The sequence below is a fragment of the Dipodomys ordii genome, unplaced genomic scaffold (assembly GCF_000151885.1).
Source record: "Dipodomys ordii isolate 6190 unplaced genomic scaffold, Dord_2.0 Scaffold16, whole genome shotgun sequence".
NCBI classification, from domain to species: Eukaryota; Metazoa; Chordata; class Mammalia; order Rodentia; family Heteromyidae; genus Dipodomys; species Dipodomys ordii.
Window position 1 is genome coordinate 6,097,362 of NW_012267232.1, and position 1,552 is coordinate 6,098,913.

Consider the following 1,552-nt stretch of genomic DNA (forward strand, 5'->3'; position numbering starts at 1 on the left):
TCTCATAGACTTTCCTGTCTGGGTTGGCTTCAAACTATAATCTTTAGATCTTAGCCTCCTGGGTTGCTAGGGATTACAGGCATGAACCATTAGCGCCCAGCTACTTTAAAATTAAATTAACTTAAAAACAAGAACAACAGCTGGGCACTGGTGGCTCATATTGGTGATCTAAGGATTGGGTTTCCAAGCCAGCCTGGGTAGAAAAATCCCTGTGAGACTCTTATTTCCAATAAACAACTCAAAAAAGCTGGTAGATGGGCTGGGAATGTGGCTTAGTGGTAGAGTGTTTGCCTAGCATGCATGAAGCCCTAGGTTCGATTCCTCAGTACCACATAAACATTTGAAAAAGCCAGAAGTGGTACTGTGGCTCAAGTGGTAGAGTGCTAGCCTTGAGCAATAGAAGCTCAGGGACAGTGCCCAGACCCTGAGTTCAAGCCAAAGGACTGGTTAAAAAAAAGCTGATAGAGTGGTAGAGGACAAAGAAGCTCATGGACAGCGCATAGACCTTGAGTTCAAGTCCCAGTACTGGCAAAAACAACAACAACAACAAAATCCACATCCCAAGAACAACAACAACAAAATGCTCAGCATAGCTAGGTTGTCACAATAAAGCGCATATGTTATTGTAAACTCTGAATGCTATTTATTTCTTAGAGCACCTTTCTAATTTGAGACATAATAGGGTTTTTGAGAAGTGCTTGTATTGCTGGTGTATGACCTAGTATTCATAGACTTCTAGTGGTCTTTTTACTTGGCTACAGGATATCCGTGATTCCTCTGAAATTGTATAGAATTTTTTGTGGGTCATGGGGTGTGAACTCAGGGCCAGGGCTCTGTCTCTAAGCTTTGTATTCAAGGCTAGCAATGTATCACTTTGAGCCACAGTTCTATTTCTAGTTTTCTGGTAGTTAATTGGAGATAAGAGTCTCAAAGCCCTTCATGCCCTGGCTGACTTTTAACTGGGATCCTCAGATCTCAGCCTCCTGAGTTGCTACAATTACAGGTGTGAGCCACCAGCACCTGGCAGAATACTTTATGTATATATACTATTTAGTGGTAGGGAGAAGAGAGTACAGTGGCTTCCTAACAGTTTTGGCAAAAAAAAAGTTTAAAGAACCATTGCTCTGTGGGTTGAAAAAACTTACATGAACCACCAAATAGGTTTGCTTTTGTTGTTTTGTGTTTTAGTTCATGTTTGAGTAACCATTTCAGTGAAACACTGATTGTATATAAGATTGTCACTGATCTTTATTCATTTCATACTATTTTACCAGAATTTCAACTGAAAACTTTTCTTTAAAAGGTTCAGGAACAAGTACATCCCAATCTCTCAGCTAATGAAGAATCTCTCTACTATATTGAAGAGCTGATTTTTCAGCTGCTTAATAAATTATGCATGGCCCAACCAAGGACTGTCCAAGATGTGGAGGTAAGATTATTTTGTTGTTTAAAAAGCCATTGAACAAGTTTACATTCCCACCAACAATGAAGTAAGGTTCCTTTCTGTCCACATCCCCTCCAGCATCTGTTGTTGTTAGAGTTCTTGATTTTT

At 39.9% G+C, this 1,552-nt stretch overlaps 1 protein-coding gene across 1 annotated transcript in view; it reads left to right on the top strand.

Annotated features, from left to right (window-relative positions):
* The window catches only part of Sos2 (son of sevenless homolog 2 (Drosophila)), an 81,299-nt gene that overhangs the window by 16,670 nt on the left and 63,077 nt on the right, over window positions 1-1,552 (top strand). The window contains exon 3 of the mRNA XM_013012226.1: window positions 1,304-1,429. Within this exon, the coding sequence (XP_012867680.1) occupies window positions 1,304-1,429 (126 nt within the window). The remainder of the gene's footprint in view (window positions 1-1,303; window positions 1,430-1,552) is intronic.